The sequence below is a fragment of the Microcaecilia unicolor genome, chromosome 12 (genome assembly GCF_901765095.1).
Source record: "Microcaecilia unicolor chromosome 12, aMicUni1.1, whole genome shotgun sequence".
Taxonomy (NCBI): domain Eukaryota; kingdom Metazoa; phylum Chordata; class Amphibia; order Gymnophiona; family Siphonopidae; genus Microcaecilia; species Microcaecilia unicolor.
Window position 1 is genome coordinate 39,369,355 of NC_044042.1, and position 18,165 is coordinate 39,387,519.

Genomic DNA, 18,165 nt, shown 5'->3' on the forward strand with positions numbered 1-18,165 from the left:
AGCATTAAAGCATTCCTCCTTCTAGGAGTCTTCCCTGCCAGCCCTTGCCCTTTCCCAGCAAGGAGTAGAATCGCATCATAAAACGACTGAGTGCTAAAGGAGAGAACATGAACTGAAAATTAAGTGTTTTCCTTTTTATAGGTAGTAAAGTCTGAGAACATTAAGCTGTCTGTCAATGACTTCATTATTAAGGCTTCTGCTCTGGCGTGTTTAAAGGTGCCTGAAGCTAATTCTTCCTGGATGGACACCATCATTAGACGGTAAGTTTGTAAGTAGAAGTTAAATACAAAATTTTATGTGCCAACTGTGAAAACTTTTGTTTTGTGTCTCCTTATGGTGTTGCTAAATTTTGAAGCATGCTGTTTTCTTATTTGACTTGATACAGTGACCCAATATATTTGACTTGATACAGTGACCCAGTATGCTGATCAAGGGAAAGTTCAACCATAGTGCCTGAGGAAACTTGCAGATCCAAAATCATTTTGGGCCATGTAATGCTCTCATGGAAGGCTGATTCTGCCAGTTAAATTGCTGGGTTTACATATCCCTTGTGTGAGATGGACAAGCAGAGACTGACAACATTTAAATAAGTCTACCACACTAGAGAAATACCATCTGTCTGGGGTGGTTTATGGATCCTGACATGGGGCAGAGGGTAGCCAATTGACATCTTTGGAGACAACTTCCAGCCCTACTTTTCTTTGATTCTGCAATTAGGGGTATCCCGCTGTACAGAATACTTAAGCATCTGTAGAACACTGTACATTTTTGAGTTTTGCCTGTGGTGATGCAAATCTGTTTCTTCCCTACCCCCCATGCTCCTTCCTGCAGGAATCATGTGGTGGATGTTAATGTTGCAGTGAGCACCCCTGCTGGTCTCATAACGCCCATTGTGTTTAATGCACACATCAAGGGACTAATCTCTATCAGCAAAGATGTCACTTCTTTGGCAACTAAAGCACGTGATGGTAAACTGCAGCCCCACGAGTTCCAGGTGAGAAAATCACCATGATGCTGGTGGTGTGCTGTGTGCTTGAGAGGCTTCCTCTAAGAAAATTACTGAGACAATGTTTTTTTTTTTCTTCTAATAAAGGATGTTTCCACTTTCAGGTTCACTAGTCTAGACAAATTATACAGCGAGTGTAAGAATGTGTAATTTTAAGGTTCCTGCAAGCACAATTTGAAAAGGAAACGCGTAGGGAGTTTTCTTTTAGAAATGCAGAGACAAAGTCTGCAGCTTCAGCCACATTCATGGATTTCAGAATGAAACCCCTGGGTGGTGGCTGGCTCTCCCCCTGCCCCAACACCTGTCCATGTTTAACAGGGGCCTTCCATATCATCAAGCTGATCAATCCATAGACTGGTGGGTTGTGTCCATCTACCAGCAGGTGGAGATAGAGAGCAAACTTTTGCCTCCCTATATGTGGTCATGTGCTGCCGGAAACTCCTCAGTATGTTCTCTATCTCAGCAGGTGGTGGTCACACACAGCAGCAGCTCTGGCTAGGCCTCCAAGCCTAATCCTTAGGTTTTGTTGAGGCCTGGGGTTGAGGGCTCTTTTGAGCAAGTGCAAACCTGGTGGTGCCAGGTCCCTCCTTTTCTCCCCCCTCCCGCTGGCTCCGTTTAAAAAAAAAATATATATATATTTTTAAACGTCTTTAAAGGCGTTTAATTCGACGTTTCTTTAAACGTTCATTGCAGCTACTCACTGGGACACCAGTTCGTTACAGCTCGGAGCGGCAAGCAGGTAATTTTACTTTTTTATAGCGGGCAGGGGGTTCCCCGATTCTTCTCCTCGTGGCAATGGCGTCGGAGGGCGAGGGCGCAAAGGGTCGCTCCCCGGATCGCTGGAGCGCTTCTAGAGGGGATGCGGGGGTTTTACAACCTGATTCGCCCTTGATGGGTGATAGTTTAGTGACCGATGACTGTCCCGGTCGTTCCTCCGGCGTGGCGGTTTTTTCCCGCCATAAACGCCCATCCCCCGCTCCTCGCCTCCGCCATCTTGGCCGGCCACGCGGCTCGGACGGCTTCTTCGGGGCCGCCCTTGAGGTTGGAGACATTAATGCCATGAACGCCCTTAATTTGGGCGACGGCACAAAAGCGGCTAAAGTTAAGCGCCGTTCTTCCCGCGCGGCTCCTTCACGGAGTTTCGCGCCGGACGCCATTTTGGATGCGCAGCATGTCTCTCCCCCGCTATTGCGAGCGCCGGTTGAGAGTGCGTCTAGGGCTGTTGCCCAGGCTGCGGAAGTGCACGGTCTGGGGGGTTTCTCCCCCGAGTTTGTTTTGCTGCTGCATCAGGCTTTCCTCATGCAAAACGCTGCCCCTGCTCCCTCTTCTGATAAAGAGGTTGAGGTTCCCAGAGGTAAACGCCCTCGGGTTGATTTCCAGGCCTTGGAGGACTTTTGTCTCCTCCGATGTAGATGAGGGCAGCGTGTCTGAGGTCTCCCAACGATCCTTTGCGGATTCCTTGGAGGAGATAGATCCCCGCTCGGATGGAGCGGATGACCCCTCTGCAGCGCGGCTTTTTAGCCCAGAGGATTTGCCCAACCTGTTGTTACAGGCCATGGACACTTTGAAGATTTCCTCTCCGGAGGACGTCTCTCCCTCAGCCCCTGTTGGCTCTGCCATTATGCTGGGGACGAAGCGCCCGCCTAGAACCTTCCACGTGCATGATGCCATGCACATCTTAATTGCGGCTCAATGGGATGTCCCGGAAACGAGCCTTAAAGTGGCTAGGGCTGTGTCCCGCCTCTATCCTTTGGCTGTGAGTGAACGTGAGGCCTATCTGTGGCCTACCGTGGATTCTTTAATCACTGCGGTGACTAAGAAAACGGCGTTGCCGGTGGAAGGTGGCACGGCCCTAAAGGACGCCCAAGACAGAAGATTGGAGGCGGCCTTAAGGTCGTCCTTTGAGGCAGCTGCTTTAAGTTTGCAGGCCTCAGTTTGCGGCTCCTATGTGGCCAGGGCGTGCCGGACTATGGTGCAGCGGGCTTCCCCCTCGGATCATTCCTTGAGGGCTGATTGGCCGGCCCTGGAATCGGGCTTAGCCTATTTGGCAGACTTGCTGTATGATGTCTGGAGAGCCTCAGCTAAAGGCATGGCTCAGACAGTCTCTGCGCGGCGGTGGCTTTGGCTAAAACATTGGTCTGCTGACCACGCCTCTAAATCCCGCCTGGCTAGATTGCCTTTTAAAGGCAAGCTGCTCTTTGGGGTCGAGCTGGACAAAATCGTGACCGATCTCGGCACGTCTAAGGGCAAGAAATTACCAGAGGTCAGGGCTCGGGTTAGTACTCGTCCCGATACCTCCAGAGGACGGTTGCAGGAAGCCCATCGGTACCGCCCGGGCAAGTCGGGTTCCTCTGCCCCCTCTTCCTTCAAGAGGAATTTCTCCCCCAAGCAGCATTCCTTTCGCAGAGACCGCCGTCCCGGAGGTGCTCCCTCCGGTCCTCCCCCAGGGTCTCGTACCCAATGACGGGGCCTTGGTCCACGCCCCAGTGCAGATTGGAGGACGGCTGTCCTCGTTTCTGGGCGAGTGGACCACTATAACTTCAGACGCGTGGGTGCTGGAAGTCATCAGAGACGGCTACAAGCTAGAGTTCTGCCAACCCTTAAGAGACGGGTTTGTACTCTCTCCCTGCAAGTCTCCGGTCAAGCTGTGGTAGTGCAGCAGACCTTGGACAACCTGATCCGCCTGGGTGCGGTCGTTCCGGTGCCAAAAAATCAGATTGGCAAGGGACGTTACTCCATTTACTTTGTGGTTCCAAAGAAAGGAGGTTCTGTCCGGCCTATCCTCGACCTCAAAGGGGTCAATCGGGCCTGGAAAGTGAGGCACTTTCGCATGGAGACTCTCCGCTCTGTTATAGCGGCAGTGAAGGCAGGAGAGTTCTTGGCTTCCTTGAACATCAAGGAAGCGTACCTGCATATTCCCATCTGGCCTCCTCTCCAACGCTTTCTGCGTTTTACAGTCCTGAGACGACACTTCCAGTTCAGAGCCCTCCCTTTCGGGTTGGCTACTGCTCCGCGGACCTTTTCCAAAGTAATGGGGGTCATAGCGGCCTTCCTGCTAAAGGAAGGAGTACAAGTCCATCCTTATCTGGACGACTGGTTGATCCGAGCCCCCTCTTATGCAGAGTGCGGCAAAGCTATGGACCGGGTAGTTGCTCTTTTGAGCTCCCTGGGATGGATCATCAACTGGAAGAAGAGCCAGCTGCGCCCGACTCAGTCCCTGGTGTATCTGGGAGTTCGATTCGACACCCAAGTGGGCAGAGTGTTCCTGCCAGACAATCGGATTGTCAAGCTTCAGGCTCAGGTGGACTAGTTCCTAGTAGCCTCTCCTATTCGGGCTTGGGACTACGTGCAGCTGTTGGGCTCTATGACGGCCACGATGGAAGTAGTGCCCTGGGCCAGGGCTCATATGAGACCACTACAGCTATCTCTGCTGCTGCGCTGGACTCCGATGTCGGAGGATTATGCTGTGCGCCTTCCCGTGGACCCAGCAGTGCGCAAGGCGCTGAGCTGGTGGACGCAGACAGACAAGTTGTCTGCAGGATTGCCTCTGGTGACCCCGGAGTGGATTGTCGTCACGACAGACGCCTCTTTGATGGGCTGGGGAGCCCACTGCTTGGGAAGGACAGCGCAGGGGCTCTAGTCTCCTGCAGAGGCAAGTGGTCTATCAACCTCCTGGAACTCAGAGCCATTCGGTTGGTGTTATTGGAGTTCATCCCGGTACTGGTGTTGAAGCCTGTACGGGTCCTGTCGGACAATGCCACGGCTGTGGCCTATATCAACCGCCAGGGAGGTACCAAGAGCGCCCCTCTAGCCAAGGAGGCTATGAGTCTTTGCCAGTGGGCGGAAGCGAACCTGGAGCAGCTTTCAGCGGCCCACATTGCCGGAGTCATGAATGTCAAGGCGGACTTTCTCAGTCGCCATACCTTGGAGCCCGGAGAGTGGCAACTATCTGCTCAGGCGTTCTTGGACATCACGAAGCTCTGGGGCCAGCCGAGCCTAGATCTGATGGCGTCATCGGCCAATGGCCAAGTGCCGCGCTTTTTCAGCAGAGGACGGGACCCTCGATCCCTGGGAGTAGATGCTCTTCTCCAACAGTGGCCGACACAAGAGCTCCTCTATGTGTTCCCGCCCTGGCCCATGTTGGGCAGGGTGCTAGACCGGGTGGCAAAGCATCCCGGCAGGGTAATCCTGGTGGGTCCGGATTGGCCCAGACGTCCCTGGTATGCGGACTTGTTCAGGCTCTCAGTCGACGATCCTCTGCGGCTGTCAGTGGAGCAGGGCCTGTTACATCAGGGTCCCGTGGTGATGGAGGATCCCTCTCCCTTTGGTCTTACGGCCTGGCTATTGAGCGGCAGCGTCTGAGGAAGAAGGGCTTCTCAGACAAGGTCATCGCCACTATGCTGAGAGCGAGGAAGCGCTCTACTTCTACTGCTTACGCCAGGGTTTGGCGTATCTTTGCAGCATGGTGTGAAGCAGGCTCACTTTCTCCCTTTACTGCTCCAATTTCTTCAGTGTTGGCGTTCCTGCAAGAAGGTCTGGAGAAAGGCCTGTCGCTCAGTTCCCTTAAAGTCCAGGTAGCGGCTCTGGCTTGCTTCAGGGGCCGCCTGAAGGGTGCTTCCCTGGCTTCGCAGCCAGATGTGGTGCGCTTTCTCAAGGGAGTTAATCACCTGCGCCCTCCTCTGCACTCAGTGGTGCCTGCGTGGAATCTCAACCTGGTGCTAAGAGCATTGCAGAAGCCGCCTTTGGAACCCTTGTCGAGGGCATCTCTGAAAGACCTGACGTTGAAAGCAGTCTTTTTGGTGGCTAGCACTTCAGCCAGAAGAGTTTCCGAGCTCCAGGCGCTCTCATGTCGAGAGCCTTTTCTGCAGTTCACTGAGGCAGGAGTGACTATTCGCACAGTGCCTTCCTTCCTGCCCAAGATTGGTTCTCGCTTCCATGTGAATCAGCAGCTCTGTCTCCCTTCCTTTCGTAGGGAGGACTACCCAGAGGAGTACTCCGCTCTTGAATATCTGGATGTGAGACGAGTCATCATCAGATACTTGGAAGTGACCAATGATTTCCGGAAATCGGATCATCTGTTTGTCCTGTTTGCAGGTCCTCGTAAGGGTCTGCAGGCTGCTAAGCCTACAGTGGCAAGATGGGTCAAGGAAGCCATTGCAGCGGCTTATGTGGCCGCGGGGAAGGTGCCGCCTATCCAGCTGAAGGCTCACTCCACGAGAGCTCAGGCGGCCTCGATGGCAGAGGCCGGATCCGTCTCCTTGGAAGAGATATGCAAGGCGGCAACGTGGGCTTCGGCTCATACATTCTCCAAGCATTACCGTTTGACTGTGGCTTCACGGGCGGAGGCCCGGTTTGGAGCTTCAGTGTTGAGGTCAGGGATTTCTATGTCCCGCCCTGGGTGAGTACTGCTTCGGTACATCCCACCAGTCTATGGATTGATCAGCTTGATGATATGGAAGGTAAAATTATGTATAATCATACCTGATAATTTTCTTTCCATTAATCATAGCTGATCAATCCATAGCCCCTCCCAGATATCTGTACTGTTTATATTCTGGTTGAATTTTAGGTTCAAGTTTAGCCTTCAGTTACTTCAGGAGGACTTCGTGTTCAAGTTCTTCTTTCACTTGGATTCTTCAAGAGTTGAGACGAGTTTGTGTTACAGTGAGCTGCTGCATTCCTCTCCCCTCCGTTTTACGGGGCTGGATTGAGACATAAATTCTGCCGGCACTCCCTCCCGCTTCGTGCGGCTGTAGGGCAGCTTTGTACCCCTCCCGCTTCGGCGGTGTTAGGGTCAGTCAGCTCCTCCCGCGGTTGCGGTTGCAGGATAAGCCAGATCCCCCCGCATCGGCGGGTGTGGTGTCCCTCCCCCGCTCCGCGGGGATGAGCTGGACGGATTCCCCTCCCCCACTTGTGTGGGGATGAGCTGGGTTAATTCCCCTCCCCCGTTTCGGCGGTGGTGAGCTGGGCAGAGTGTCCCTTCGTGGGTGTAATTCTCTAAGTGCTGAGTCCTGCGGATGGAGCATTGATATCGACATACTGAGGAGTTTCCGGCAGCACATGACCACATATAGGGAGGCAAAAGTTTGCTCTCTATCTCCACCTGCTGGTAGATGGACACAACCCACCAGTCTATGGATTGATCAGCTATGATTAATGGAAAGAAAATTATCAGGTATGATTATACATAATTTTACCTTTCCATTATATAGCTTGCTGCTATTCCAGAACCTGTGAGATAGCGGAGTCCATCAACCAGTAGATGGAGATAGAGAACTGAAACCTGAGCTGAGACATCTCTTTTGGCATCCTGTCCATCTCCTCCGTATTTTCTATCTCTAGCAGGTTGATGGACACACTTTTGAGCCTCTGTTTCTGAGTGATTTGCTCCTGGTCTAGTTGGTCAGCTGGTCTCCATTTGAGCTTTGCGGGTGGTTGGAGTCTGCAGATTCATATCTGGAAGTCTTCAGATCCCTGTCTCTAGGGTGCCATGAATTTACTCCTTCCCTCCCTTCACCTGTTTCCTGTGGATCTCTCCTTTTTCAGCACAAAAACCTTTATTTAAAAAAAAAAAAAAAAAGGGAAAAATGTTAGCTGGAGAGAGTGCGACAGGCTGGTTTTTCATCTGTGGTAAAGCTTGTGGAGACTGTGAGCTTGGGGGGAAGCAGCTGGCTGGAGACACATCTACTGTGTGTCTTTCCTCTTTGGCCCATGGTAGGCTGTGTGTTGAAAAGGATTCAATGTACCAGGGTGGAATAATTCTCTTAGCCCCAAATTGGCTGCGGAGGCCATGGTATGCAGACCTGATTTAGCTTGTGTACCGGGGTCCCTGCAGGTATATAGCCTTTTGAAGCAAGGTCCGGTGCTCATGGAGGATCCATGTCCCTTTGATCTTATAGCTTGGCCATTGAAAGGGCTCTGTTAAGACAAAAAGGTAATTCTGATTTGGTCATTGCTACCTTGCTTTAGGCTTGGAAACATTCTACATCCATGGCATATGCAAGGGTGTAGAGGACGTTCAAGGGCTGGTGTTTGAGTGTGGAATTTCTCCCTTCCCTGCTCAGATCACGCATATCCAAGTGTTTCTCCAGGCAGGTCTTCAGAAAGGCTTGGTGTTCTCTAAAAGTTCAGGTTGCGGCTTTAGCCTATTTCTGGGTCCGAGTACAGAAGATGTCTCTTGCAGCTCACCAGGATATCATTCTAATTCTTGTGAGGAGCGGGCCATTTGCAGCCTCCCTTTTGTGTGCCTTGTCCAGAGTGGAACCTTAATTTAGTCCTTTGGGTTCTTCAGATGTCTCCTTTTGAGCCACTCCAGAAAGCCAACTTGAAAGATCTTATGCCAAAGGCAGCGTTATTGGTGGCTGTTGCATTGGCACATAGGATTTCGGTGCTTCAGCCTCTCTCTTGTCAGGATTCCTTTCTCCTTTTTTTGGTGGCAGGGGTCTCCCTGCACATGGTTCCTTCCAAAAGGGGTTATCAACATTTCATCTCAACCAATCTGTGGAGCTTCCGTACTTTTGCAGAGAGGGTGAAGAGGCTCAATATTCTTCCTTGAAGTTTCTCAATGTGTGTAGAGTCCTCATTAGATATCTGGAAGCCACTAACTAGTTTCATAAATTAGACTGACCGTGCTTTTTGATAAACAGAGGCTTGGCTTCATGGCTTCCAATTGCTAGATGGTTAAAGGAGACTATCGTGTTGGCTTAATTTGCTTGCAGGGAAGCAAGCTCTTCAGGTCTCGTGGGTTCACTCTATGAGGAGTACATCGACATCCTGGTTGGAGACTACCTTACTATTTCCGGTGGATATTTACAAGGCGGCGATGTGGTTGACACTGTATACCTTTGCCAAGCACTACAGGGTGGACGTTACAGTGAACTCGGATGCTAATTTTGGGCCTTCAGTCCTCAGGGCGTCAGTGCCAGGATTCCACCCACTCTGAGGATTGCTTTTGGACTTCTCACAGGTTCTGTAATAGTGGTAAGTTTATAATGGAAGGAGAAATTTATTTATTTGTTTATTTGTGCATTCTTGTATCCCATAGTTATCAAAAAACAAGTTTCTTTTCAAAGTGGCTTACAGTTCGGTGAAATTACAGTAGTGTTTTACAGTTAAGACAAGGAAGGGACGTCTATAGCTTATGCAGTTAACTATAGAATTTTTTAAGAGGTAGGTTTCCGTTCTTTTCTGAACTGAAGATAGTTAGTGATGCTTCTTGTGGCGTTTGGTATTGAGTTCCACCATTTGGAAGCCAGGTAACTAAATCCTGCTGTGTATATGGTCTTTTGGTTATGTTTCTGGAGTTGGGTAGATGAAGAAGTAGGTAGCCTCTGGTTTCCGGGCTTGCATGACTTGGGGATAGTTCTATCAAATCTAGCATATATTTGGGTGCCATTCCAAATAGTATCTTGAGAATGAGTGTGCAAGCTTTGAAGAGTGGACGTGCCTTGATTGGCAACCAGTGTAGTGTTGCGAGCAGTGGGCAGCTCTTTTGTATTTCAATGACTTGAATATCAGTCTTGCTGTCATGTTTTAGACGGTTTGCAACAATTTTAGTGTGCTTTCCTTGCACCCTGCATATGCTGCATTGCTGTAGTCTAGTTGTGATAGTATTGTCGATTGTACCATTATCCAGAATGATTGTCTAGGAAAATAGCAGTCTTTTTTTTTTTTTTTTTTACTTTGTCCAGTATTTCTGTGATACTGTTGTTGAAAGGTATGTAGATGGTAACATCATCTGCATATATGAACGGGTTGAGACCCATTAGTTCCAGCTTTTTGCCGACTGGTTCCTTCATTACATTGAACAGTATTGGTGATAGTGGAGAACCCTGGGGTACCCCACACTCAGAGATCTAAGAGGCTGATGTCTGGTTAGACAGCTTTACAAAATAGGATATGGACTTTAGGAAACCATTGAACCATGCTGCCACTGCTCCGCTGATTCCCATGTTGTCAAGCAGAGCCATTAGTGTTGTTTGGTCTACTAGGTTGAACGCACTTGACATATTGAATTGTAGTAATATATTTTGTCCTTGGCTTATTAAGCTTCTGAATTTTATCAGGGTGGTTATGACCATCTCGGTGCTATGTTGTCTGAAATTTGATTGGAAGTTATGAAGGATTGAGAATTGTGTCAAGTATTCCATTAGTTGCAGTGCTACAAGACCCTCCATCGTTTTGGTCAGTAGTGGAATTGAAGCCACTGGTCTGTAGTTTGTGATATCACTGATCTTGCTAGTTGTATTTTTGGGGATTGGGGTGACAACGATGCTGCCTTTGTCTGTTTGGAATTGTCCTTTTGTGAACATGTATGTGATGTGTTCGGTGAAGCATTCGATGAACCAGTCCGGTGTGTCTTTCATCATATATTTGGGGCAGTTGTCTAGCAGGCAGTATGCATGTGTGTATTTTCTTAATAATGACTTTGTTTGGGTGTTTTGAAAGAGGACCAGATTTTGTCTGCCATGGTGTGAATGTCTCTGGATTCGCATTCTTGTAAGAAGTCTTTGATGGATGCTTGTGATTTCACAATGTTTGATCTTGTGTTTTCTATTTTGTGTTTAAAATATTGTTCAAGCTCTTCTGCAGTTGGTGGTGTTTCAGTTGATGCCAGTACCTCTTTGGTTTTCATTAGTTTGTTCATGAGTTTAAATATTTTTTTTCATATTAATCTGTTCTGGGTTCATATATGTGTTTTATAATATTCTGCTTTAGCTTTCTTTATGTTGTTTGTATATATTCTTACAGCTTTTCTCCATGTGGTTTTGTTTGTCTGTCTGTTTTTGACCCATGCTCTTTCCAGTTTCCTACACAATTGTTTCATGTGTAGTAACTCATCATTAAACAAGGGACATGGTTTTTTATTGATTGTTTTCGTTTTGAGTAGTGCTATCTTGTTTAGTGTGCTTTCGCTTGTTTCGTCCCAGTTTCTCATGAAGTGTGTGTTCTTGGCTGGGATGTCTATGTTCATTCATCGCTGTTGTCCAGAAGATATTGTTGTCCACTTTCCCTTTTAGTTTTGAATGTGTGTGATGTTTGTTCTCTCTTCTTGCCATTCTTTTTCCATTGTAATATAAAGGTGAGTTTGCTATGGTCTGACCATAATACTTCCCGTTTGTGGTTTTCTAATATGTGATTGTTGTTTGTTGAGAATCTGTGAGCTAGTATGTCTAGTAGGTGGACTTTTGTATGAGATGAAGTGCCTTGTGCTGTTTTGAAGTTCCATTGGTTTATGAAGTACATTACGGTTCTGGTGTTGGTGTAAATTAAATTAGATGTTACCTGATAATTTTCTTTCTATTAGTCCTTCCCACTATTCCAGAGGCCTGCCCAAGGTTTTTTAGATGTTTAGTCAGTGTGAAGTAATAGGTCAAATAACGACTGTCACCTTGCATGGTGCTTCCTGCATATCTCTTGTTCTCTACAAGTTGTTCAAAGATGAGGTCCACACCTGTTTGCTCATCTGGTTAGTGTTAGGTTAGCAAATTATTTAAGTTGTATTTATTCTGAGTATTATACTTACTGCTTGTCTAATACTGAGGAGCTGGACTGGATGTCTGCACTCAGTTTTCAGTTCTGTATCGCCACCTGCTGGTAAAACCTAATTTCTCCTTTGCCTGCACGGATAGAGGGCAGTTTTTATGCCTCCCTCTGTTTTACATAGATATAATTTGAGAAGTCTCCTCCCTAAGCTCAGGTTTTCGAGGTGAAATACTAAAGAAGAAAAATGTTTTGTTTTGTTTTTTAACAGTATTTTTTCTGGGGTTTTCCATATTGTAGTTCAAAGCCTGCTTTTATCCTTATTAGATGACTGTAACATTATTTATTCGAGACTTACAACTTAGACTACAACTTATCCAGGACACTGCAGCCTCTCTGATTTATTCAACTCATAAATTTGAGAGTGTGTCCCCTTTTTTTAAAAAACTGCACTGGCTGCAAATGGAGGCCTGCTGCTGTTTTAAAGTCTCTATAACAGTCCATATAATTCTCAATGGTTTGGCACCTGCTTATCTGTCTAGTTTAATTAGAGTTCATTCTTCAAAAATATAACATTCTTGATGCTGTGCTTTTGCATTTTCCAAGCCTGAAAAGCTTGAAATCTAAGAACAGTTATAATGCTTCTTTTCTGTATCATGCGCCTTCAGTTGGGAATGATCTTCCTTTTGAAATTAGATCATTGGAAAACTATTTTCTTTTCAGAAAAGGTTAAGCTTTGAAAACCTATCTTTTAAAGCAATGTATTAGTAGCTGTTAGGTTTTAAGAATGCATATAATTTGTTTTTTGTTACATTTGTACCCCGCGCTTTCCCACTCATGGCAGGCTCAATGCGGCTTACATGGGGCAATGGAGGGTTAAGTGACTTGCCCAGAGTCACAAGGAGCTGCCTGTGCCTGAAGTGGGAATCGAACTCAGTTCCCCAGGACCAAAGTCCACCACCCCAACCACTAGGCCACTCCTCCACTCCACTTCTGTTATTCTGCAGATATTGGATATCGCTGGACTCTGTTGTTTAATCCACATAAAATCATTTGGGGTATTTGTAGAATATAAGTGTATTTTTGTATGTATGTGTGATTGATGTGGTTTAACCACATTTTGGTATCAGCTGTTAATTTGTCAATAAATAATTTGTTTAGACAAACATTTCTTGTTTCGCACCCTGACTGAAAGAAACATCTCTGTAATGAAAGCTGTTTTCTCCCATCTCCTTAGGGTGGTACATTCACTGTCTCTAACTTGGGAATGTTTGGGGTGAAGAACTTCTCTGCCATAATTAACCCTCCCCAGGCCTGTATCTTGGCTGTTGGTAGCTCGGAGAACAGGCTGGTCCCAGCAGATAATGAAAAAGGGTAAGTAACACGCTGAGGTGTAGAAAAGCATAGAATGGGTCATCCTGACTACAGCCCACAAAGGTTTTTGCACTTTTTTCTCTTTAGGAATGAGCTAAAAAATTGAGCTAAAGAGTGCATCTTCCAGGGACAGAGGCATAGTTGGTCAGTTTTCTCTAGTACCTCTTAGCTTTTTCAGAGCACATAAGAACATAAGAAATTGCCTTAATCGGTCAAACCAAAGATCCACGAAGTATCTTGTTTGTAACAGTGGCCAATCCAGGTCACAAGTACCTGGCAGGATCCAATAGACTTCATGCTGGTTATTCCAAATCTCCCTATAATGGTTTTTGGCCTTTTCCTCCAGGACATTTGTCCAAGCTTTCTGAACTTGGCTACATTAAGAGCTTTTACCACATCCTGCACCGAGTGGAAAAAGATGGTGCAGTAACAGTCAAGTCAAAAAGTTCCTGGAGAAACCAACCACTATGCAGCTATAATTTTAACTAACCAGAAAAAACATTACCTAGGTCATTTGTTTGTTGTAACAACATATTTATATATTTCATTGAACTTAGGAGGGCAAGCAAAATGAAGATTCCCAGTTATAGACCCCACTTGGATGTTGCCATTCAACAGGGTCCTAACATGAGAGGGAATTGTTTATGGGGGGTTTGGGAAAGAAATCCTGAGAGATGATGCCCATAGATCAGTTTTGCAGTTGTATCAGGATTTTCTTCCCCAGAGGTATATATTTATAATTGCACAAAATCAGAAAAGAGATTATAAAATGCATAATGAAACAAGGATTCTTTCCTGTCTTTAAACATTTTTGAGTTGAAAGTCTAGAGTTAATAAAGTACCTGCATCTGTTATCCTCTTCCTATAGCTTCGATGTTGCCAGTGTGATGTCCGTGACTCTGAGCTGTGACCATCGTGTGGTGGATGGGTCGGTTGGTGCTCAGTGGTTGGTGGAGTTCAAGAAGTTCCTGGAGAAACCAACCACTATGCTGCTATAATTTTAACTAACCAGAAAAACCATTACCTAGGTCATTTTGTTTGTTGTAAACAAGATATTTATATATTTCATTGTCAAAGACTCCAGTAAGTGCTTCTTTTTTATTTAAAAGATCAAAAGGAAAATGACGTTTATTTTTTATTATCTGATATGTACAGATAAAGGGTTTATAATACACAATACTGTTATAGGATTGAATGACAAACAGAACTGTATTTTATACAGTGAGTAAATAGGTGACAAATTCAGCTTCAGTGAACACCAGTAAAATGTACTGTTAGTGAGTTCTTGGATTGTATAAAGATGATGACCAGAGTGAATCTAGAATTTAATACCAATTTTAAAAAATGTATTTCAGGAGTTAATGAATTCAGGCTCAGCCAACTGTAAATGTCTTGTTAACAGTGTAACACCTTCTCTGCTTTTTAGAGAATAATTTGCTCTCTGCGCATCAGAATGTAGCTTTTAGAGTAACTTGTAGTTACAGCAGTGTTTGCCCAAGTGTGTGGATTTCCGATTGATCTGATCTCTTTAAATAAGAAAACTAAGAGCCTGACTTCCAAAGCTACCTCCTCTACTTTTCCAACCGCCCCCCCCCCCCCCCCCCCCCCCACCAGACAGGATGTGGAGAAAAGGGCTCAGGAAACTGGACACTCTTTGTGTTCGGCTTGGATGCATAGTTCACTCCAATATTGACCTTTTTCTAAGTGTCATTTTACAGTGGCATCCTCCTAATGAGAATTTTCTGGTTTATCAAATTTAAAATGTACAAAGAAAAGTCTGAGTTCAAGTGCTTCAATGGAGCTGCCTTTCTGCTGAAATAAACTGATGCTTACCAGTTCATGTGAATTGATTAAGAATTTTCTACTTCTCATCTGATATGGCATTAAGAATAACTTTTTTTTTTCCTATAAGAGAAAATGGCTATGTATAATAATCTTTATTCACTCACTAATCTGTTTCAGATAAGATTATGGAATCTATCTCTGGGTAGCAGTAAGTTTTTCATTGATCTTTGTAACAGCAGGAGACCCTCTTTAACTTATTAGAGTCTTCTAGTTTGATTTTTAACTCTTAATTTCATCCATTGTTTGACAGTAATTAACTTAGATCAGGGTTTCTCAGTGTGAAACCATAAAGGTTTACTCAAGGCTATGTTTTCAATGAAAGTAAAATAGGCCAATTAACTTGGTTCTTGGATGAAGTGTCTGAAGATATAGGTGATATATTTATTGTGGACATCCTGAGCAACTATATTCTTCTAGTGCCACAAACAGTCTTTTACAAAAAAGTCTATAGGACTTCTAGGATGTCAGATATTTTTAACTCTTGTTATTCCTGCGTTAGTCTTTACTCATTTATGGCCAAACCTGATTTCTTTAATCAGCTGCTAAATAATAGCAAACCACCAGTTCCAGACCCAGTCTCATTGACTATTTCCTGTCTGTGCAATCTTGTGTATGTGTTTACATGCTTTGTGCTAGTGGCAACTGTAGTTGGCACATCAAGTAACCCTGCCAGCATACTGCTAGCCTCATTATAAAAACGTAGTTGTTATGAGTATTGGAAATTATGATTTTCATCAGGCATCTAATTTTCAAAATTAGTACAGCCATATTTTATCTTAAATTATGAAAACTAAACTTGAAGGGCCTTCATTCCTAGTGTAAGTCTGGAGGCTATTGCTGAAATCATGGACATTCAGACCTAACGCTGACTTCTCATGGGAGAGAGCGTACATGAACAGCTCTGTGCAGTATATAAATTCAGGTTATTAGTTGGAGAATTCATTACAGAATTGTGTGTTGGGTTGGGGGGGGAGGTGTTGGCAGTTTTACTCCTATTCACCTGGCTTTCCTGCTAAGTTATAACCAGCCTCTTGGCACTATGAGCTTTGATGTTTAATGACCTGAGGATTTATTTAGTTTTATTTTTATAACCCTCTCTCACCTCTGTTAACCACCACAGTAATAGTCCTTAGCCGGGGGCCTCAAACTGCAGTTCTTGCTGGAACTTGGGTATCATGGGACCTAAATCTGATCTCTAGGTCAGATGATTCATCTAGCATTCAAGCGATAAATACCTGGACTAGTAAGGATATTAGGACAGCTTCTTGTGCTGCTTTCAGATGTTAGTTGAAAGCTTTTCTATTTGATACATTTTTGAATGCTTAAGAGGGTTTTTTTCCTTTAAATTTCTAATTAATGATTATATTATCTGCTGTTGTGATTATGCTTTTAGAGTTTTTCTATGGTGAATGGCTGACTTTCTTTATCTGGGATCTGCTTTGAATCCTGCTTTGTGGGAGTTGGCAGAATATAAATACAATGATTGGATTGGAGTGACGGCTGAGAGTCCCTTCTCTCGTTTGGTCTGTGAAAACTACCTCTTCAGTATCTCCAGCCCTAGCTAGTCTTGGGAGCAGAAGCCTGACCTTAGAATCAAACCCAGGTCTTCTGTATGACACAGCACAGTAGTACCACTGAATCACCAGACAGACCCACCATTATATAATGTTGCTTATTTAGCAGAAAGGCAGTTGCAGTTGTAAAACGGAATTAACTCGAGAGCTAATACATAGCAGGGTGGCCACAGTTTAAAAAGTCAGATAATTTTAAACAAATTCTGAATATGTTGCCCTAAATTTAAACTTTATTCGTGAGAACTGCTATTTAGGCAATCCACCTCAATAGAAAGTTATCCGGCTGATGCCTGAAAATCACTGTTCACATAACTTTTAGCCCTGCTCCTGGAATACTCCTGACCCCTCCTATATTTGCATGGATACATTTTGGCTATATATAGACATGTATGGACAATATTTTATCCAGCAAGAAGCTGTTTTTTTTTTTTTTTTTTTTTAAAGCAGTTAGTACCTAATACTTCTGAATATGGACCCACACTATGTATGATGATGTATTTAAACTATTGTTATTGATTACATGCACATTTTTGGCACTAATGGCATTCATTCATTCATTCTAAATCTCAAAATAGTTTAGTTATCAGAATCATAGTAGTGTTGAAATAGAGGTGGCAGCAACTTAAAACATGATAATTTTATAGAATTTGTGAAGAAAAAATTGGGCAAAGAAAGAAAAGTCTCAGCCTAGGTTTAGTTAATTGTGAGCTGAGGTAAGCGGTGTTCTTTGAACTCTTGTCGGCTATGAAATTAGTTAGCACTGGTGACAGCGTGCATATTACACAGCATTAATTTATGCTGGGACCAGTGAGGTGCTGAGATTTCAGCAGTGAGCCGAGAATGGGCATTATAACCCATATTACTTAAACTCTTTGTAACAGGCAACAAAATGCAGGTGCGAGAAGGTGGCCATCTTCATGCATGTGCCTGGTGTCACAACAGTGGCTTAGCCAGGAGTTTTCAATAGGGGGTACACCTTGCGCTGCATTTCCGTCCCTTCTCCCTCCTGCTGCATCTCTCCCTTCCCGGCTCTGCAGAGCTCTTGCAACTCCCTTTTCCCCACAGTACCTTAAAATCACCACCAGTAGCACTCATAGGTTGTCTGTACCCGCACTGGAGCTTTCTTTCTGAACTGTCCTATCCTTCAGAAAACAGGAAGTTGTGTCAGAAGTAGAGAGTTGCACGGGGACAGAAATCTAACCCATCCCCATTTGTCCCCGTAGGGAATCTAACCCGTCCCCGCCCATCCCTGCAAGAATTTAATTTGTCCTCACCCAGTGCTGCAAGAATTTAATGGTACATAAAAAAAAATTTGCTGTTTGCTCTCTCAGTCCCTCTCTGGGTTTGAGCCGCAGCACTGCAGGCAAGGAAGGAACGGAAGTTGGAACATTCTGGTGCGCATATGTGAGACTTCCCTGATTCAGTGGCACTGTGTGCTAAGAGATTGCCACATGCACGCGGCAGGTCAGGTGACTTCTGATGCTCATGCCCATGTCAGAGCTGAGGTCTGCACATCAGCCTGGGAGCAGAGAGGATTAATAGTAACATAGTAAATGACAGCAGATAAAAAATGGATCGGTCCATCCAGTCTGCCCAATAGTCACAATCATTATCAATTCATGCTTAAATCAACAATGAATGTGATATATACTTGATTATGGTCTATCTGTGGCGTTTCTGGGACATAGAAGTCCGTTTGGCCCAATGCTTATGTTCAAACTGCTGGAGTTGCCCTCGAAGCCCCCTCCAGCCTATTCATCTCCTCATTTGTGGGACACAGACCGTAAAAGTCTGTCCAGCACTGTCCTCATGTTCCAGCCACTAAAGTTGCTGTCTAAACCCTTTCCAGCCCATCCTAAACCAGATTGCCATATATGAGACACA

General features: G+C 45.2%; 1 protein-coding gene across 1 annotated transcript in view; it reads left to right on the top strand.

Moving 5' to 3' along the window:
* DLAT (dihydrolipoamide S-acetyltransferase) overlaps positions 1–18,165 on the top strand; it is a 51,218-nt gene that overhangs the window by 31,155 nt on the left and 1,898 nt on the right. Inside the window, exons 11-14 of the mRNA XM_030220629.1 lie at positions 142–260; positions 832–994; positions 12,726–12,862; positions 13,731–17,451. Of these exons, the coding sequence (XP_030076489.1) occupies positions 142–260; positions 832–994; positions 12,726–12,862; positions 13,731–13,860 (549 nt within the window). The 3' untranslated portion in view covers positions 13,861–17,451. The remainder of the gene's footprint in view (positions 1–141; positions 261–831; positions 995–12,725; positions 12,863–13,730; positions 17,452–18,165) is intronic.